Source organism: Hemiscyllium ocellatum, chromosome 9 (genome assembly GCF_020745735.1).
Source record: "Hemiscyllium ocellatum isolate sHemOce1 chromosome 9, sHemOce1.pat.X.cur, whole genome shotgun sequence".
Classification (NCBI taxonomy): domain Eukaryota; kingdom Metazoa; phylum Chordata; class Chondrichthyes; order Orectolobiformes; family Hemiscylliidae; genus Hemiscyllium; species Hemiscyllium ocellatum.
This window is the reverse complement of record NC_083409.1, coordinates 57,730,245-57,749,986: the sequence shown is the minus strand read 5'-3', so window position 1 is coordinate 57,749,986 and position 19,742 is coordinate 57,730,245. Positions and strand designations below refer to the sequence as shown.

Here is a 19,742-nt window from a genome sequence, read left to right as displayed (position 1 = left end):
TGCATTTTATCAAACTTAGGGAAATTATACAAAGTGTGAAATGCAGGAGGACCTCTTACAGTAGATCTAATACTCAGCCAATAGATGAGACAATAAAGAGAGCAGGTAAAGGAAACAGAGGAAAGCCAAAAAAATGCTATTCTCACAGACTGCACCTGTCATATATATTCTCTTCAAGAATTATAATAATCTTAAGAAAATATGAATTCAGATTTTATCACACCAGCAGATTTCTCACAAACTGAATAACCACAGGTGGGAAAAAAAAAGCAATGGGGATTAACTGTGAACTGGACAAGAAACAGAAAGCAATTGTGCTTTACACCAAAAAGAGAACTTGTCTGAGCTTTCCTGGAGTGCTTCTTTAATATTATTAATATCAACAAATTTGAGCAAAGAAAAATATGGGTTTTGAAGAACTGTATGGTAAAAATACTGCAGTACCATCTAGTGTTCAAATGGCAATCAAGACACTGAATAGCTATTCGCAATGCTACCATTCACACCATCTCTAGACAGATCATTTCTTTGTTGGCCTGATATTGTTCCTTTCGCCCTTGCACCATGAAACCTTTGTATTTAACCTGGTGTTGTGTGATTTTTTAACTTTGTATTTAACCACTTCTACCACCTATCTTATCACAGACCATCCTTTCACTAACATGGAAAAGTCAAATATTATTAGGTTTTAAGTACTAAAGGAAGTACTTAGACTTGAAAAGTTAACTGTTTCTCTGTGTAGATGCTGCCGGATCTGCTGAGTATTTCCAGCATTTTTGTTTTTCTGACAATCAAGAATTTTCCAAGTTTTAGACTCAACAGAAACTAAGTGCAGTGAAGCATAACAATTCATGAAAAAGCCTTTACCTTTCCAAACTTCTCTGGTACTGAAGAATTTGGCTTTTTTTTGCATTTCCACTTAAACATTTTTTTTGGAAAAATAACAAGTCAAGCTTAAAAGAAATACTGGGGAAAGATTATTTGAATTGTTTGAAAAGTTTGCTTCATTAGTATGTTCATTAAATAAATATTAAGATATATTAACATATGGCTTTATGACAAAGGGAGAGCCAAGACTTGGCAACGGACTTTCATGTTTGTGCCCAAACCCCAGAACCACTGAAGAGATGGTGGCCTCAAACAAAATAACTGCCAAACACATTTTTATGGTCTGTCTGGCAGCAATAAACAACAGTGCTGGAACATCAGTCGAATACGTCCATATGCCTCTTATTTAAATGTTCCTCAAACTACATTTTTAAAACTCTACTGCAACCTTCCACCTTGTATTCTCTAGCTTGCCCGAGATGGAGACTTCTTAGTTGTTTTCGAATTTTTTTTATATAAAACTACATTTTATTAGCTTAACACACTTCCTGAACATGGAAAGATCTACACATTTCTGATCAGTATTGTTTCTCCTTTTGTACTCAAACACATGAATTTAGTCATGTGTACTTTTTTAAAAAAACATTCACTCTTAATTAGTATTTTAGAACTTTAGTTGGAGAAAATCATTGCAGAGAAAAGAAAAAAAAAATGCATTTATATAGCTTTTCTCAACACCAGGACATTCCAGAGTGATTGCAGCCTATGAATTTTTTTAAAAAACATTGGTCACTAATGAGTGCAGATGCTAAATTACTTGCACCAAGGTTCTTCAAACAGCAAGGCAATAAATACAGCATTGTTTGAAGGATATCTGCAAACAGATCACAGCCACTATGCCACCCATTTCCACAATAGATCTGTAAATAATCAAATTTTATCATTGTATTAGTATCAAAATGAAGTTTGGAAGAACAAGATTTACAGCTGTATATTTTGGGTCCATTTGCAATTCAAAATTGAGATGTGTACATGTGCTGCTTGTTTCATTCTATTTGTGCACTGACAGCATTCAGAGATGATTTACATTTTTATCCAGAACATTACACTGGGAATTTGACTACTTCCCTACAGTTAGAAAAAACAATTTGCAACAGATTTGACCATTAAGGGTTCATTGGCATTACATTGTTTCTGGAGGTGGGGTGGTCACTGCATTGTATCTTGAGTGGCATGTGACTATGAGGAGATGGGTGAGGGTTGTCTTGTGGGCATTACTAACTGAGATGGAAAGATTTTTGTATAAAGGAAAGACTGTTTCTTTGTTCAGAGACACACCCCTGGACATGACTCGCAAACATGGCGAAGAATGTTCAGGGTTTCTCCAAGGCTTGTACAGTATTTTCCTTAATAAATTTGGTTGCTTGTTCACAGAAGTTGGTGTGTTACAGTTGCATCAAGTGTGTAAGAATCTCAAGAGTAAAAGAACCTAACATACTAAATTTGGGGGTTAGTTCCAAATTTGGGAGAGCTGTCTCACAGACCAATCAAGCAACAGTCTAACGAAGTCATACTCAGAATCATACCTTACAGACAAATGTTTCAGATACCACCATCACTGGATATGCCCTATTCTACAGGCAGGACAAACCCAACAGAAGTGGCAGCACAGCAGTATGCAGTCTGGGGGGAGTTACCCTAAGAGTCTTCAACCTTGACTCCAGATCCCATGAAGACCCATGGATTCAGGTTAAACATGTGCAAGGAAACTTCCAACAGATCACTACATAACATCCTTCCTCTGCCAATGAATCAGTACTCCTCCACATTGAACGACACGTGGCGGAAGCACAGAGGGTGACAAGGTCACAATGTTGACTTTGGGTGAGAGATATTAATATCCACCACCAAGAACAGCTCAGCAGCAGTGCCACTGATCAAGCTGGGTCTGCAGCAGGTGGTGAGGAACCAAGAGGAAAACATATATTTGCCCTCATCCTTACCGATCTGCCAGCTGCAAATGCATCTGTCCATGACAGTATTGATAACAGTGATCACCATGAAATCCTTGCGGAGATGAAGTCTTGCCTTCTCAGTCAAACGATTCTACATTGCATTGTGGGCATTATCACCATGCCATGTGGGACAGACTTTGAACAGATCTAGCAACTCAAGACTGGGCATCCATGAAGCACTATGAGCCATCAACAGTAGTAGAATTGTACTTCAACTCAATCTGCAACCTGAAGGCCTTTCATATCCCCATTACCATTAAGCCAGAGAATCAACCATGGTTCAATGGAGAGTGCAGGAGGGCATGTCAGCAGCAGCGTTAAGCATAGCTAAAAACTAGGTGTTGAGCTGAAGCTACTAACAGGATTGGTTGCAAAACAAAACACAATAAAAAGCAACTTGCAGACAGAGTAAAGCAATCCCATAACCAATGGATCTAATTTTGGTTCTGCAGTCTGCCAGGTCCAATCATGCATGGTGGTAGACAATTAAACTCACTGGAGGAGGTGGCTCCACAAATATCCCCATCCTCAATGATGGAAGAGCCTAGGACATAAGGTTGAAGCATGTGCAATCTTCTGCTAGGAGTGCATGATCCATCTCAGCCTTCTCCAGTGGACCCCAGCATAATAAATAAGTCTTCAGTCCATGTGATATCAACAAATGGTTGAAGGTACTGGATACTGGAAAGGCCATAGGCCCTGACAACATTCCGGCAATAGAACTGAAGACTTGTGCTCCAGAACATGCCGCTCCCAAGCTGTTCCAGTACAGTTACAACACTTGCATCTACTCGACAATGTGGAAAACTGCCCAGGAATATCACGTGCACAAAAAGCATGACAAATCCAACTCGACCAATTACTGCCCCATCAGTCTACTCTCGATCATCAGTAAAGTGATGGAAGGTGTCATCAACAGTGCTATCCAGCAGCACCAGCTCAGCAATAACCTACTCAATACACCCAGTTTAAGTCCCACCAGGGTCACACAGTTCCGGACCTCATTACAGCCTTGGTTCAAACATGGACAAAAAGATCTGAATTCCAGAGGAGAGTTTAAAACGACAGCTCTTGACACCAAGATTACCTAATGTGTCACCAAGGTGCCCTAGCAAAACTGGAATCAATAGGTAGAAGGGGGAAAACTCTCAAGCTGGTTGGAGTCATTCCTGACAGGTAGGAAGATGTGGCTGTTGGAGGGTAGTGTCCTCGGTCCAGCTATCTTCAGCTGCTTCATCAATAGCCTCCCTTCCATTAAAAGGTCAGGAGTAAGGATGTTTGCTGATGATTGCAAAGTGTTTGGCACATTCGTGAGTCCTCAGATAATGAAGCAGTCCATGTCCAAATGCAACAAGATCTGAACAATATCCAGGCTTGGGCAAAGTGGCAAGTTACATGTTACATTCACACCAAACCAATGCCAGGCAATGACCATCTCCAATTAGAGGCAATCTAACCACTGCCTCGTGACATTCAATAGTGTTAACATCACCGAATGCCCCAATATCAACATCCTAGGGATTAGCATTAATCAGAAAGTCTACTGGGCTCACCATAAAGTATCTACAAGAGCAGGTCAGAGGCTAGGAATACTGAAGTAACTAATCTCCTGACTCCACAAAATCCATCCACAACCTACAATATTTTCCACTTATCCGTCTGGGTGCAGCTCCGACCAAACTCAACAAACACATTGACTTGGTCCCCATTTTCTCAGAAGGTGGTAAAAAACAGGAAATGAGATGACCACAGAAAATGACATCACCAACTGAAAAAAAACAAACACAAATAGAAAGCAGGTCACTAACACCAGTGCTTCGCCAGACACTCTCTGATAACGTTACCTAGTATGGTGACGAAACATCTGAAAATGAACTTTCCAGCTCTGAGGAAATTTACATCCAGATCCTCAACCCGAGTTACAAATATTCTCAAAACTCGCTAACATTCAAGAAGCTTGACACCATCCAGGACAAAGCAGCCTATTTGATTGATTGCCACAACTTTCACAAGCATTCACTCCCTCCACCACTGACGCTCAGTAGCAGCAGTGTGTACTGCAGAAATTCAAAAGATCCTTAGACAGCATGTTCCAAACCCACATCCACTTCCATTTAGAACAAAGAGCAGATCCATGGGAACACTATGATCTGCAGATTCTCCTCCAATCCACTCACAATCCTTACTTTGAAATATATCACTGTTCCTTCACAGTCACTGTCAAAATCGTGGGATTCCTTCCCCATGTGCATCGCTACTCAACCTACAGCACATGGACTTCAGCAATTCAAGGCGGCAGCTCAAGGACAACCAGGGACAGGTAATAAATGCTGATAAGTCAGTGTTGCCGACATCAAACAAGCCAAGTTAAAAAGATTTTGGTAGGTCAAAATCTGCATCTGTGTCTCTAAGTTTGCCTGGTAGCCCACCTGAAAACTTTTCAATTCCACCTTACACTTGATTTCTGGTACCAGCAATGGTAGAAATTATGATTTTAAACACAGTATGGGTGCTGTTCCCAATTTTCCCAAAATATAGGTCAAAACAGAACTATAAAAATTAGTGCAACAAGGAACAAATAGACCCATCTGGTTTAACTTAGTGCGTTGTTAAACCTGGAATTAAATGAGCAAATACAGAATTAGCAAGTATTTATGATGTGCAGACAGGAAAGTGGAGGGAAGACTACAAGTAAATCAATCATGATCGTATTGAATGGTAGAGCAGAGTTGAAGGGCCGTGTGGCCTAGTCCTGTACCCTATGCTTTAAGCACACACATTTGCATGGCTCTCAGAGGAACAAGCAAAACATTTTTTTTAAAAAAGCATTCAGGGTCAGGGTGGCAACAGCAGGGGAAAATGGTATTTAGGGATCATTAGTCTGATATCAGGACCAAGGAAAACATTAGAAGTTCTTAAATAAAAATGTAAGCAACTGACAACAATCAACACAGATGTACAAAAGGGGAGTCACGTGTGAATAATTTAAGAGTATTTAATGAATGAAAAGAAATAAATAAAGGAGATAATGTAACTCATTTTTTAGATTTTGGTAAAGCTTTTAACACAATATTTCTGTGATAATTGGCCGTCATGTTACTATAACAGAAGGTGCCAAGGATTGACTGAATTATGGCTAAGCCAGGAAAGGCAGGGTGTGTGCACATATAAAATTTTCTAGGTGAATGTTGCAGATCACTACTGCAGCATTTTTGCCAAGGAAATGGAAGTGGATAAATGGAGCCTCATTTCAGTTTGCAAGTTATATCAGAAAAGACTGGTTAATATGGAGGAGAACGCACCAAACAAAGGATGTAGACTGGGAGAGTGAGCAGGAAATTGACAAATGCTACTTCATGCAAGTGTGTATGTGAAAGTATAGGAACATAGGATACAGGAGTAGACCACGTAGCCTTTCAACTCTGCTCTACCATTCAATAAGATCATGGCTGATTAACTTGTAGTCTTACCTCCACTTCTCTGTCTGCACACCTTGACCCATTTGCGTATGAAAATTTTGTCTTGAATATATTTAATGATCCAGCCTCCACTATCACTACAGAAGAAAATTTGAGAGAAAAAAATTCTCATCCCCATTTTTAAAGCAAGGTTCCTTATACTTAAGCTCTGTCACCTAGTTTTCATCCCCTGCACAAGGAGAACATCCTCCTAGTACCCATCCCAGGGAATCCCCTGAAGATCTTGTATCACATTCGTCTAAACACCAACAGATATAGGCCTAACTTGTTCAACATTTGTTCATTAGACAAGCAATTCATCACAGGAATATGCCAAGTAAAACTGCTCAAATGTTTCTATTATAAATATAAGCACCTGGATGATTTTGGGATAGTGTAAGGGGACGAGCTGAGAACTGTTCACAGGTCGGTGCAACAGAGGGCCGAAGGGCCTGTTCTGCGCTGTATTGTTCTATGTTCTATATCTTTTTCAAATAAAAATGATGAGATCTGTAGTTAGTACTCCAGACATGCTGTTAACAATGCCCTGTTGATCTGGAATAAATCTCTCCTACTCATATTTTGTTTCCATTGTAATTAACAACATTTCCTTTCCTCACCATTTATCACAATTTTCAGACTACCTTGTTATTGACAGACTGGCTGATAGTTGCCTGCTTTATTTCTTGAATACAGGGCTTACATTTGCCATTTCCAACACGTTAAGAACAATCTAAGGAAATATGGAAAATTATAATCAATGGATCTACTATCTACGTTTCCATTTCTTTTAAACCTTAAGAGTGCAAGCCACCTGGTCCTGAGGACTCATCAGCTTTTGGGTCAAATAGTTGGCCTTGCACATGTTCCCTAGTGATGGTGATGGTTTTAAATTCATCCCACCTTACCTGTGCTTTATTTTCATTTGAAACTTTTATTTCAGCCTTCCATTGTCACAGACACAAAACACCTGTTCAAGGCCTCTGCCATTTCTTTGTTCATTCCCCAAACAAACACTCTCTCTACAGGTTCAACACGAGCTTTAGTTATCCTTTTCTTAGTCAAATACTTGCAAAAACCCAAAATCCAAATCTGTATTGTTATTTGTTTTTTCTCATTCTGTGCTTTCCCTCAATTATCATTTTTTCGTCATTCTTTGTTCTGCCCAATCCTCTGAGCAATTATCTTTGCAGATTTGAACAGCGTTTCTTTCAACTTACTACAACCACAGATGATATATCTATCTCAAAGAGCCTTACTTTCTTACAGGGATAAGTCTTTGTTGTAAGTTTTTAACACATCTCTTTAAAAAAGTCTGCCACTGTGACTCTACTGACCTTTTACCCTAGTTTCCAAGTTCATCTTCCTTTAGAACCTTATAGATATTTTTATTATTTAGGTTTAAAAAATGAACCCAGAGTTCTGTTTCAACTAGAATATGGAATTTCATCATGATGTGATCAGGGATTTAAGAATACGAAATAGGCAGAATAATTACAGAAAGGGAAACTAAATTAACCCAAAAAGGGATCCAGGATGTATACAAACCCTTAAAGTAATATTGCATATTTCTCAAAAGAAACAAATGTGAAACTGAGTAGTATAACGGAGTGCAAACATGCACAGAAAATGCTGGAAACACCCAGCAGGTCTGCTACAGTGGAGAAAGAAACTGAGTTATTGATTCAAGTCCAATATAAAACTTCTTCAGAACTGTTCCCTCACCACCAGACGCCTGGAGGAAGAACGCCTCATCTTACGCCTCAGAACACTTCAACCCCAGGGCATCAATGTGGACTTCAACAGTTTCCTCATTTCCCCTTCCCCCACCTCACCCTAGTTCCAAACATCCAGCTCAGCACTGTCCCCATGACTTGTCCAGACTTGTCCTACCTGCCTATCTCCTTTTCCACCTATCCACTCCACCCTCTCCTCCCTGACCTATCACCTTTATCCCCTCCCCGACTCACCTATTGTACTCTGTGCTACTTTCTCCCCACCCCCATCCTCCTCTAGCTTGTCTCTCCACGCTTCAGGCTGTGTGCCTTTATTCCTGATGAAGGGCTTTTGTCCGAAACGTCGATTTTGCTGCTCCTTGGATGCTGCCTGAACTGCTGTGCTCTTCCAGCACCACTAATCCAGAATCTGGTTTCCAGCATCTGTAGTCATTCTTTTTACCTCCTCCTTTTACTAGAGGCAGAAGAGGAGCAGGAGTGAAAGAGATGGTAAGGTAGCCAGTATAAAAGATGGTGCTAACTGTGGCAAAAAAGAAAACAGACATAAAATAGTTGTAAACTTGTTAAATAGAGAAAGTGGATCCTATCTGCTGCAAGCAAAGGAAACAAGGCACAGCCGTGGGAGTGTGAATGCTGGGCTGAATAAAAGAAAAATCACGCAATCAGGCTCTGAAACTGTGGAGTTCAATATTGAGCTGTAAAGGCTGTAAAGTGCCTCAGGAAAATGAGATGTTTTCTCTTGAGCTTGTGTTGTGCTTTGGTAGAATACTGCTGCAGGCCCAGGACAGAAATACTAATATGACAGCAAGGTGGTTTATCAAGGAAAACCAACCAATGGGAGTGGGGAGTGCAAAAGAGAACCCATGTGATGGTTAGTCAAAAACAGTTGAAAGAGACGACTACCTGATGAAGAAGCAGCGATCCAAAAGCTAGTGCTTCCAATACACCCGTTGGACTATAACCTGGTGTTGAGAGTTTTTTTTTAAACTTTGTCCACCCCAGCCCAACACCGGCAACTCCACATCATGTTCAATGGAAAGCAGAGGCAATATACTCAAAAAAAGGTGAAATTTCTTATAAAGACAACAAGGGTTTTAAAGGATTTTTGAGACTCAGTGATCACTGACATCTGGGTGCATTGCTGAGAAAATTTACAGGATTCATCTTCTGGTGTCTACAATTTAATATGAGTTTGTGTTTACAGTTTACCCATTAATTCATATTTACCTCTGGTTAGTTCTGGATGCTAAGGGTTTACAATAGATAGCATTGATGGCTTTGTTGACACTAATTTTTTCAAACGTTTGCTTAAAACTGTATGATTCCGTAAGTTACTTTTACAGAATGCCTGAAATTTCAAATGCCGACTGCTTTACTAAAAAACAGCCAGATCATAAGAGGTTACAGATTTTATCAGAGATTATAAAAATATGGACACAGACTACTTCAGCAGCTGAGTTCAGAATTGCATCAAACAATCATCAGTAAACATCACCACATCTAACCTGACAGAAGCAAGTCACAGCAGCTCTATTTAAAAAAACATTTAATTGGATTCAGCCATACTTAGTTTCTGTGAACTACAGGAGAAAGATAATCACATTTATTTTGGTGTTTTCACTTGCAGCCCCTATTACTTAAAGGGACTGCTTTTAAAATTCTTGTTGTGCCTGGCCTACGAGCACTTTCTGCAGAGAGGGGCTGGTAGTCTGAAGGGTCTTGTGGGTCTGCTGTTGGACTGGCCAAAGTGACCATTAATATATCTAGGTCTCAGAGCAGGTTGTGGCACTGAACTGTCTGCCCCTCTTCTGGGGTTACGCCTGCACCATGTTGTCCATGGAGTGGAAGCATAGGAGGTCCACTAGCATAGTATATACCTTTCATGACAGACAGATGGACCCCACAGAGTCATCAACACACACGGATATAAGATGTTAATTTAATCTTGATACATATCCCATTTTAAAATATAGTTACAGTGGCTGTCAAGAGGCAGTGTAACCTATTTAGTTTACAAATTCTTTAATAAGAACAAAAGGAATGTCATCAATGAAGCAGTTGAAAATGTTTGGGCTAAGACATGATCCTGAGAAATTCCTGTAATAATGTCCTTGGAATTAGGATAATGGCCTCAAACCATTACAAGCACACTGAATGAATCTATATATGAATTTGACAAATTAGACAGCAAAAGGGAGCCTGCATTAGCTTAATAAGTGTTTAAGGAATGGTTTCTCAGGGCAGTACGTTCTGCAGCCAACCAGAAAACTGGTTATTCTAAATCTGGTAAAATGCACTGAAACGAGATTCATTAATGACCTCATAATGAAGACACCAAGTAGCAGCAATCATAACACAATTGAGTTTCACAGTCTGAAGGAGAGAAGAATGGATCTCAGACTAGCATTCAAAACTTTAAGAGTAGGTATGAGGGCATGAAGACAACTGAAAAAGTGAACTGTGCAATTAGGTTCAGGAATAGGTCAGTAGAAATACAATAGCAGACACTTAAGAATACTCAGAAAAGATACATTTCAGTGACTAAAAGGCTAATAAAAAGGAGAAAAGAGGGTGCGGGAAAACTAACTGGAAATATAAAGAGTAAAAGATTCTTACATGTGTTTCAAAAACAAAAGCAAAGTGAGTATTGGTCATCTAGAGAATGAGACTGGAAACTTAATGACAAATAGAGAAATAGTGGATAATACAAACAATTTGCATTGATTATCTCTTTGAAGGACACAAAAAAGCATCCAGAAATAATTCTGAGTCAGGTGGTGAAAGGGAAGAAAGAACTTAAGGCAAGTACAATACTATGGACAGGGTATCCAGAAGACTACTAGAAATAAAAGCCAACAAGTCATGAGAAACCTTATCTCAGGATTTGAGGGTTTGTACAAAAATGTAGACAGTATACAAAACAAGTTAAATGAGATTTAGCACAGACTGAATTTGGCAGGCATGTTGTGGGATCAGAGAAACATAGCTAGGGTAGAGTAAAGGAATTGCAAAAGATTAAAACATTCCCCAATGGGAGTTATATACAGCTCCTGGAGCAGTAGTCAGGACTTGGGGCAGAAAATGAATCAGGAGATAGAAAAGGCATGCAAAAAAGGCACTATTACAATAATCATGGTGGTCTAGGAAAATCAGGTTGGTAACAGATCCCAAGAAAATATATTTGGGGAATGTCTAGAAGATGGCTTTTTGTGCAGCTTGTGGTAAAGCCCACTAGTGAATGGGTAATTCTGAACTTGGTGATGTGTAATGAGGCAGACTTGATTAAGGAGCTTAAGGCGAAGAAACCCCTTGGGGGACAGTGATCATAACATGATGAATTCACCCTGCAGTTTGAGGGAGAAGCTGGAACCAAATATGAAGGGGAGGTCGAGGTAACCATGGCTGACAAGGGAAGTCACAGACAGCATAAAAGCAAATGACAATAGACAATAGGTGCAGGAGTAGGCCATTCTGCCCTTTGTGCCAGTACCACCATTCATTATGATCATGGCTGATCATCCTCAATCAGTATCCTGTTCCTACCTTGTCCCCATAACCCTTGATTCCACTATCCTTAAGAACTCTATCTTTAAAGTATCCAGAAACTTGGCCTCCACAGCCTTCTGGGGCAGAGCATTCCATACACGCAGCACTCTCTGGGTGAAGAAGTTTCTCCTCAACTCTGGTCTAAGTGGCCTACCCCTTATTTTTAACTGTGTCCTCTGGTTCGGGACTCACCCATCAGCGGAAACATGTTTCCTGCCTTCAGAGCGTCCAATCCTTTAATAATGAAAAAGCAGTGGGGAAAGTGGGCAATTGGGAAGCTTTTAAAAACTAAAAGAGGCCAACTAAAACAAACAATAAAAGGGGGAGATGAAGTATGATGGTAAGCTAGCCAGTAATATAAAATAAGATTGCAAGAGATTTTTAAGATATGTAAAAGATAAGAGAGAGGCAGAGTGGACATTGGATTGCTGGAATGTGAGGCTAAAGCAGTAGTAATGGCAAACATTACTACTTAGCTAAAGTAGTGGTAGAGTAATGAACAGGTATTTTGCATCATTCTTCACAATGAAAGACACTATTAGTATTCCAGAACTTCAAGAGAGTCAGGGGTCAGAGGTGAGTGCAGTGACCATAACTAAATAGAAGGTGCTGGGGAAGCTGAAAGGTTTGAGGATGGATAAATCATCCAGATTTGATCAACTACATCACAGGGTACATAAGGAGATAGCTGAGGAGTGGATCCCAGAAGCCTGGAAAACAGCTAATATAACATCCCTGTTTATAAAGGGAAGGAGGCAGATGGAAAATTATAGGCTGGCTAGCTTAACCTCAGATGTCATTAAGGTTTTACAGTCCATTCTTAAAGGATGAGACTTCAGAGTACTTGGAGGTTAGTGAAAAATAGAGCTGAGTCAGCATGCACATTGATCAGAACAATAGAGGCATAGACTATTTTCTAAATGGTGAAAGGTGCTTGAAATCTGAAGCACAAAGGGACTTGGGAGTCCTAGCTCAGGATTCTCTTAAAATTAAGATGAGGGTTCAATTGGCAGTTAGAAAGACAATGCAATGTTAGCATTCATTTCATGAGGACGAGAATACAAGAGCAGAGATGCACTGCAAAGGCTGCACAAAGCTATGGTCAGACCACATGTGGAACATTTCAGCCCCGATTTTAAGCAAGGACATGCTGCCATTGGAAGGGATTCAGAGTAGGTTTACTAGAATGATCCTGGGACCAAAAGGCTGTCATAGGAGGAGCAGTTAAGGACTCTGGGTCTTTTTGTGGAGTTTACAAGGATGAGGGGGGATCTGATTGAAACTTACAGAAAACTGAGAAGCCTAAATACAGTGGACATGGAAATGTTTCCAACAGTAGAAGAGAGTAGGACCTGAGGGCACAGCTTTTGAGTGAAGGGACGACCCTTTAGAACTGAGAGGAGGAGGAATTTCTTCAGCCACAGGGCTATTAATCTGTGAACTCACTGCCACATAAATCTGTGGAGGCCAAGTCATCGAGTATCTTTAAGACAGGGATGGTTTTGATTAAAAGGGGATCAAGGGTTGCAAGGAGAAGCCAAGAGAATGTGGTTGAGAAATATATCAGCATTGGTTGAATGGCCTAATTCTGTTCAGCTATCTTACGGGCTTATGAATTTAAAAAGTAGGAGATAAGATACACATCAGTTTTAGCTTCCCAAAATTCCTTAGATTCTGAAGAGATTCCATTAGATTGGGGGGGAAAAAACAGTCTCATCTATTCAAGGAAGGAGAGAAAAAGGCCAGTTACCATAACTGGCACATCGAAAATACTATAACTTCTAACTAAGGAGGTTATAGCAGGCTGCTTAAAAAAATCTCAATACAATCTAGCAGCATCAACATGGTTTTGCAAAAGGAAAGTTATGTTTGGACTATTTTACTGGAATCCTCTGAAGAATTAACATGTCGATAAAGGGAAACCAATGAATGTGTATTTGACAAGGTGCCATATCAAAGGTTACTATGCGTAATAAAATCTCGTGGTGTGAAGGATAACATATTAAGATGGACAGAGAATTGGTCAGCTAACAGCAGCCTATATGGATCATTTTCAGATTGGCGAGATGCCATGAGCGAAGGGTCACAGGGATCAGTGCTGGGACCTTGATTATTTACAATTTAGCATAATAACTTGGATGAAGGGATTGAATGTATGGTTACTAAACATGCTGACTAATGCAAAGACAGGCTGTGTACAGGACAGGAGTAGGCCGCAAAAGTGCATCAATATATTAAATGAGTGAGCAAAACATTGAAAGGTAAGGTACAGGAAAATGTGAACCTCTCCACTTTAAAATACAGATGATTAAGAAGGGAAGTGAAATGTCATTGCTTATGTAAGGAATATAAACAAACACAGAAGAATGTCTTGCAGCAGTTGTACAGCCATTGGTGACATTGCATTTGGAGCACAGAGTAGTATTGGTCACCTTATTTGAAAAAGAAAATAAATCCATATGAAGCAGTTCAGAGAAAATTCATGCAGCTGCTTCCTTGGATGGGGGTATCTTATGAGAAAAGGTTGGAGAAATTGGGACAATATCCATTGACATTTAGAATGAGGGGTACTCTTCATGAAACATAAAAGATTTGAGGGGGTTTTACAGTAAGGACATTGGAAGTATTCTTTCTCTAGGTACAAGTAGAACTGAAGAACTCGGTGTAAAAATAAGGTCTCCCATTTATGATAGAGATGAGGAGAATTTCTTCTCTCAGAAGGTTGTGCACTTTTGGAATTCTCTCCTCTGGACAACAACGGAGGCAGTGTTTCTGAATGTTTAACAAAAGAGCCAAAAACTTTCTGAACTGCTTGTTTCTCAATACGCTGTTCTCAGATTTGCAACCTTGTCAGGTTTTTTAGTTAAATCTAATACTACCCTTAATTTCCCAAGGATGGGCTTTAACAAATTCAAAATGCTAAATGACAAATGAGGAATGTTTCCACTTAAAGTGATCAGGATCTGAAAGGCTAATAGAAAACATCTCTGACTCTAAGTGAACCCACATAATTTTCAAACTGGGTTACACTTGAGGATTTCTGAGTTACAGGGCTCTGGAGAGAAAAAAAAAGAGGATTCAAGCCAACTCTTTTAAACAGCAAGCACAGGCATGAAGAATGAAAAAGGCATTTGTTGTTATTTATGTTCATTGACTCTGGTGAGACTAGCAGTTTCTCAATATATTCTGTCAAGATTCTTCATAACTTTGCAAAGAGCCATTGAATCTAAAGATGTGCAGGTCAGGTGAATTGGCCATGCTAAATTACCCATAAAGTTAGGTGCATTAATCAGAGGGAAATGGGTGTGGGTTAGTTACTCTTCGGAGGGTCGGAGTAGACTGATTGAGCCGAAGAGCCTGTTTCCACACTGTAGGGAATCAAATCTAATCGCTCCTTACCTCCTATACCTTAAAAGAAAAATATCCATTTTTCACTTGTATGATTCTCCCATTTCCTGTATTTGCAGATTTGCCTAATTTATTACCTTTGAGTTTACACAGTTTTAAAATGAACTGTTTTAATCTATACATGCCTTTTATTTTGAATACAAATACCTGAGTTTTACTCCAAGGCTTAAAAATCCATTTTTTAATCTTTAGATGGATCAACTGCTCTGTTTATTTATCAAGTGTTACAGCTCATAGCTGGAAATCAAGCCCTGCCAATCCAGATTTGTCTGTAAAAACCTTGGACTTCCTCATCCACACAATATTCCTTGGTGACATCATCACAAGACTCCAGCTTTACCACATGACCATGGTTTCTCACCATTGTTGCTAATACATCAGCATGCATGCCTGACATCCAACACTGGCCAAACAGAAATTTCCTCCAATTAAATACAGAGAAGACTAAAGCCATTTCCAGTCTGCACTTCAAATTGCATTCCCAATCCACCAACCCCATTCCTCTCCCTAGCAACACTAGATTAAGCCAGACAATGCACATCTGATCCTGTGCTGAACTTTCAACTTTGTGCGTCACGCACAAAGATTGCATATTTCCGCCTTTATTTCCTGAACTCATCTATTTGAATGTATGCATGTTGGTCTCCCACATTCGACACTCTACTCAAGGGCACCCATAACTCGACCTGCAAAACTCACCCTCATGTATTTTGATTCGCAGCAATTCCTGATACCCACCACCTCTGTACTCACCGATCTATCTCAGCTCCCAGGCAAGCATGTCCTGATTTTGGAATTCTTACCTTTGTTTGCAATTTCCTCGATGGCCTCCCCTGCCTCCTCATCTGTAGTTTTCTTCAACCCCAAATCCTCAACACAGAGTCACAGAGACGTACAGTACACAAACAGACACTTCAGTCCAACCTGTCCATGCCGACCAGATATCCTAACCTAACCATTTGTCAACACTTGGCCCATATCCCTCTAAATTCTTCCTATTCAATACACCCAACCAGATGAATTTTAAAAGCTGTAATTGAAACGGCCTCCACCAATTCTTCTGGCAGCACATTCCATACTTGTGCCACCCTGTGTGAAAACATTGCCCCTTTTATATCTTTCCCCTCTCACCTTAAATTTATGCCCCCTAGTTCTGAACTCCCCCATAGCAGGGAAAAGACTTTGTTTACTTATCCTCATGACTTTATAAATCTCTATATAAAATCACCCCTCAGCCTCCAACACTCCAGAGAAAACAGCCCCAGCCTATTCAACCTCTTCCTATAACTCAAACCCTCCAACCCTGGCAACGTACTTATAAATCTTTTCTGAACCCTTTCAAGTTTCATAACGTCCTTTTGTCAGGAAGGAGACCAGAATTGCACACAACATTCCAAAAATGGCCTAACCAACATCCTACAGCCACAACATGACCTCCCAACTCCTATACTCAATGCTCTGACCAATAAAGGAAAGCATACCAAACACCTTCTTCACTATCCTATCTAACTGCGACTCTATTTTCAAGGAACCATGAACCTGCACTCCAATGTTCCTTTATTTAGCAACGCTCCCCAGGACCTTACCATTACATGTATAAGTCCTGCTCTGATTTGCTTTTCCAAAGTGTAGCACCTCACATTTATCTAAATTCCATCTGCCACTCCTCAGCCCATTGGCCCATCTGATCAAGATACCATTGTACTCTGAGGTAAGCTTCTTTACTGTCCATTACACCTCCAATTTTGCTGCCATCTGCAAACCTATTAACAATACCTTCCATGTTCACATCCAAATCATTTATATAAAATGCCAAAAAGCAATGGACTCAGCACCAATCCTTGTGGCACACCACTAGTCACAGACCTCCAGTCTGGAAAGCAACAATTAGAAATCATTTCTTTCTGGCTTCTTGTTCATCCCAATATTAAAATCATTCCATCATTGATGGCTAAAAGTCACTGAAAATCCATGTTTCAAGGTACCTTTCTTACAACTTTCCACACCTATTTTCTCCTTTAAGACACTCAAAATCTACATCTTTGACCAAGTTTCAAGAGCTGAGCTCAGAGCTACTTGTGTTTTCATCATATTTTGATTGATAATGTTGCTACGACACACCTCATTTCATTTTGGTAAATATAATATTGTTGCTATTGAGTGTGTAGCCAATTTAAGGATGCACGTACTTGGATAACTAGGTCTGTACAAACAACACTACTAATTTGCAAAATATTTAGTACTTTTTCTGCTTTGTGCTACCAAAGTGCAAAGCTTCACATTTGTCCAGATTGAACTTCAATTTCTGACCATATTACAGAATTTAAAGTTTCTAACTATCACAATTTATAACTGCTAAATTTTGTATTTTTGCAAACTCATTCTCAACTCCCAAATCTAGGACCTTTTATAGGAGTTGAACAAAAATCATAATGGACCCAAAAATAACCATTGGGGAATGTCATTGCAAATCACTACCAGGCTGAAAAGCATTGATATACAAGGCTCTGCATTTTGTCACTGAGCTAATTTCAAATTCATACTGCTATTCATTCCCATTCATGTGTTTGCGTCTGCTCAATATGGTTCACTGAATATGCTGTAAGACTGGGGAATGTTGCTTCGTTGAAAATATGACTCGGATTGGTAGAAACTTGTATGGAAAATTAAGTCATTAGATGATGACTGACAGTTTACAAATAACGCTTAGTGGTTTTTAAAACTTGATTTTGATTTGAATCATTAAAAAGAGAGATTGACAGATTGGTCAAGAAATCACCTTGAAAAATATACCATTAATCAGATTCCACCTATTTTGTTGCATTGAAACATGGCACAATGTAATACATGTCCTTTCTGTAGCAAGGAACGGGGCCATACACATTAGCTGTAAGAACCATAAAAATCTGCAACACTAAAAAAGGCTTCTGCACGCAATCAAAAAAAAAACACCTAAGTGTTCTAATCTGATTTTCCAGCACTTGGCCCATAAACTTGTATGCTTTACCATTGTAGGTGTACATCTAAATACTTCTCAAATGTTGAGGGTTTCAGTTTCTATTACTGTTGCAGGCAATAAATTCAGATTTTCACCACATTCTGGGCAAATTTTCCACACACCCCCACCAAACCTTATGCCCTTTGCCTTAAATCTATGCTCCTGGTCACTACTCCCTCCATCAAGGGAAAACATTTATTCCCATCCTTCCTATCTATACCCTTCAGTTTTATACATTTCTTTTCCCACACCTCAGTTTCCTCTGCTCCAACGAAAAACCATGGCCAATCTATCCAATTTCACTTTATAAATTAAACTCACCAGGCCAGGCAACATCCTGGTAAATCTCCTCTGCACCCTCTCCAGTGCAATCACATTCCTAATAGAATATGGATTCCAGAATTGTATACAGAACACTCGCTGTGACCCAATCAAAATAGTTTTGGCATAACATCTCTATTCTTAAACTCTATCTCAGCTAATGAAGTTGTGTCCAATTTGCCTTTTTAGTTGTTTTACCTGTCCCACTACCTTAAGAGACTGGTTGAAATTCATAAGAAGATACTTCTTATCCTGTATGCATCCCATGGTCCTACTGTTCACCATGTATTTGCTTGCTAGTTGTCTTCTCTCATTTATTCAAACTGAATTCCATTTGTCACTGGACACCCATTTGACTAGCCCATCTGTAGTCTCCTGTAATTCTGAGCTTTTTCCTCCTCACTATTATCCATGAATATACTGACCAACACTCATACATTCAGGTCTAAAACATTTACAAATTGCAAAGAAAGCAAGTGGCCCAGCACTAATGCCGACAGAACCCCACCAGACACAGGTTTCCAGTATCAATATATGTACCATTAAGTACACTTAAGTACATCAACCCTAGAAACCAACTACCAAACCTATATTGGTTCTCAGCAGTACTCTTGGCACACTCTAGATTAATTAACAATACTGTCCAAATATGAATTCTCCTTTTGCTGTAGGAGTCTCACACACCCTGCCCTTCCAACCTCCATACCCCAATCGCTTCTGAGGAAGGGTGACCTGACCCTAAACATGAACTCTGATGATTTCTCTCCACAAGGGATATTGCCAGGTTTGTTGAGCTTTTCCCGTCTTTGTTCCCAACCCCTCCCCTCCCCTCCCCTCCCCCTCACTTGTACAATCTCCCCACGGATCTTCACTCCCAGGGTGTCTCTGACAATAACTCCATCGTCCCCACTCAATGCCCCAGCCTCAAGGGGCTCACTCAGCCCAGTGACTCTGACCTAACCCTGGGTTCTCATATAAAAAGGACCCCCGCCACTCGACCCCCCTCCGTATCTTTAGAGAAACTTCACCCTCTTTCCCCACGGCAGTCTCTGTCATAGTAACTGAAGCAGCGAAGATAGAGCCCAAGTGAACGCACAGCGTAACTGCGAAGCCCGACCCTACCTTTAATACCCGCCATCTTCTCTCTGCTCCGGATCCTGTCCCACTTCCGGCCCGGGCCAGGAACCATCCAATCACCAACCCCGCCAGGCCGTCTCCTGCCTTACAACCAATCGGTCCAGATCGAATGCCAGACCTTCGACCAATCGACATTGGCTGTCCGCACACCGCGCGCGGCCAATCAGCATCGCCTTCACAAAGAGCTAGCCAATCGGTCAATCGTTCCGGCTTGACGGCCAATCGTCTGCGCTATTGGCCTGCTGGATCCTCCAATTAGCGACCACGGATTGTCTATTCTGACCAATTGATGGTG

The 19,742-nt window shown here is 40.2% G+C and overlaps 1 protein-coding gene across 1 annotated transcript in view; it reads right to left on the bottom strand.

The window, feature by feature from the left end:
• LOC132818724 (leptin receptor gene-related protein) overlaps nucleotides 1-19,531 on the bottom strand; it is a 31,469-nt gene extending 11,938 nt beyond the window's left edge. The window contains exon 1 of the mRNA XM_060829767.1: nucleotides 19,433-19,531. Coding sequence (XP_060685750.1) covers nucleotides 19,433-19,499 — 67 coding nt within the window. The 5' untranslated portion in view covers nucleotides 19,500-19,531. The remainder of the gene's footprint in view (nucleotides 1-19,432) is intronic.
• Between the last annotated feature and the right edge of the window lie 211 nt (nucleotides 19,532-19,742).